This window comes from Orbicella faveolata, unplaced genomic scaffold, assembly GCF_042242905.1.
Source record: "Orbicella faveolata isolate gen_17 unplaced genomic scaffold, um_ofav_v1 contig_1, whole genome shotgun sequence".
Classification (NCBI taxonomy): domain Eukaryota; kingdom Metazoa; phylum Cnidaria; class Anthozoa; order Scleractinia; family Merulinidae; genus Orbicella; species Orbicella faveolata.
This window is the reverse complement of record NW_028301536.1, coordinates 23428551-23430000: the sequence shown is the minus strand read 5'-3', so window position 1 is coordinate 23430000 and position 1450 is coordinate 23428551. Positions and strand designations below refer to the sequence as shown.

At 39.4% G+C, this 1450-nt stretch overlaps 1 protein-coding gene across 4 annotated transcripts in view; it reads left to right on the top strand.

Moving 5' to 3' along the window:
* Window positions 1-1227, top strand: part of LOC110054552 (uncharacterized) — a 21140-nt gene extending 19913 nt beyond the window's left edge. For all 4 annotated transcript variants that reach the window (XM_020760892.2, XM_020760893.2, XM_089296650.1 and 1 more), the window contains one exon: window positions 1-1227. This exon is cut by the window's left edge and continues 803 nt beyond it. In XM_020760892.2, coding sequence (XP_020616551.2) covers window positions 1-436 — 436 coding nt within the window. In that variant the 3' untranslated portion in view covers window positions 437-1227.
* Window positions 1228-1450: the final 223 nt, after the last annotated feature.

Genomic DNA, 1450 nt, shown 5'->3' with positions numbered 1-1450 from the left:
TGACGTTGACCTGCGAACTGGCATGATTTCTTTTCCACCAGAGGTACATTTTGTACCGGAAGCAATTGCACTTGGATTCTCTATAGCCATTCTTCATCTTTTGTGTCAGCCATATGCTTCGACCACAAAGACCAACTACTTGAAACCATCAGAGGCTGCGTCAGGCCAAAGCAGCAAACCACGCGGCATCCGCAACGAGGACCTCATGCTTGTGGTGGCAGCAGGGTACTATGCCGATAATGTGCCGACCAACTCTTACATTAAGTATGAAACTGGGGGAGGCGCCTGCGGTGGGTGTGGTGGGTGTGGGGGTTGCGGTGGTTGTGGGGGATGTGGAGGTTGCGGTGGTTGTGGGGGATGTGGTGGTGGAGGATGTGGTGGTGGAGGATGTGGTGGAGGAGGATGTGGTGGAGGAGGATGTGGTGGAGGAGGATAACTGAACTTAGATTTGACATTCTCCTGATGACCTTTTGTAATTCACTTGTTAAAGTGGGATAAAAACAGACACAGTCAACATATGGAGGCTAGCAGGACGTAAAGTCGTTTTCAGAGGATAATAGTACTGATAGAAAGACCTTCATAACTTGGTCATGTAGAAAATGATTCCAACTCATTATAGAGTATCATATAGAGCACTATCGTTATTATATATATAGATGACCATGCAAAATTCGTACTTATGCACTGTAAGCAAAAAGTAGCACCAATTTGTGTGGTGGTTAGATGCAATTGCTTCAATGTATACAGTGATTTGACGTTTGTGCAAAGACTTGTTGGTATTTAGTCGAGTTTTTACTAACTAGATTTCCTTTATACAGATGGAAATTTTAAAATGATAATGAGCAATGAATAAAATAACTTAATGCAAAAGAGAAAATACCATTAGTGGTCATTACATCGCAAAGCAGTGATAGATGCAGTATAATTGTGCCAGTTGTAATTCTGTGGCGAAAAATGGCGTATGATTGAAGATAATTAAAACAAGTAACGTTATCTGCAGGAGAAAACCTTTACCTTTATATCTTTAACTATAATCATGCTCTTTATATTATCGTCGTTGTACTCACAGGCTAAGCAACTAAGATCTCTGGGGACTTGGATATGTGTTGCTCAGGAAATAGAGACACTTAGGTTTCTCTTCAAAATAGGGAAAGAGAAGACACCATTACTCCAGTTTTTCTTTCAGATGTAAAGTTATGTAAATAAAGTGGAAGTTGACATTTGAAATTTTCGTCCATGGAGTTTATTAATGAAGTCTGAGTAGCCGAAGTAGAAGTTGCAAGGACTTTCAGCTTCTTGCTACCTTTCTTATTATGGTTGGCGAAATGGTGCGAAATTCGCAAAGTTTATATTCATTCCCATTTCAGGATGTTGTTATTATTCACGAATATATTTATTCACATTCAACAACTAAATTTATATTCAAGAAATATATTAATTCACATTTAAC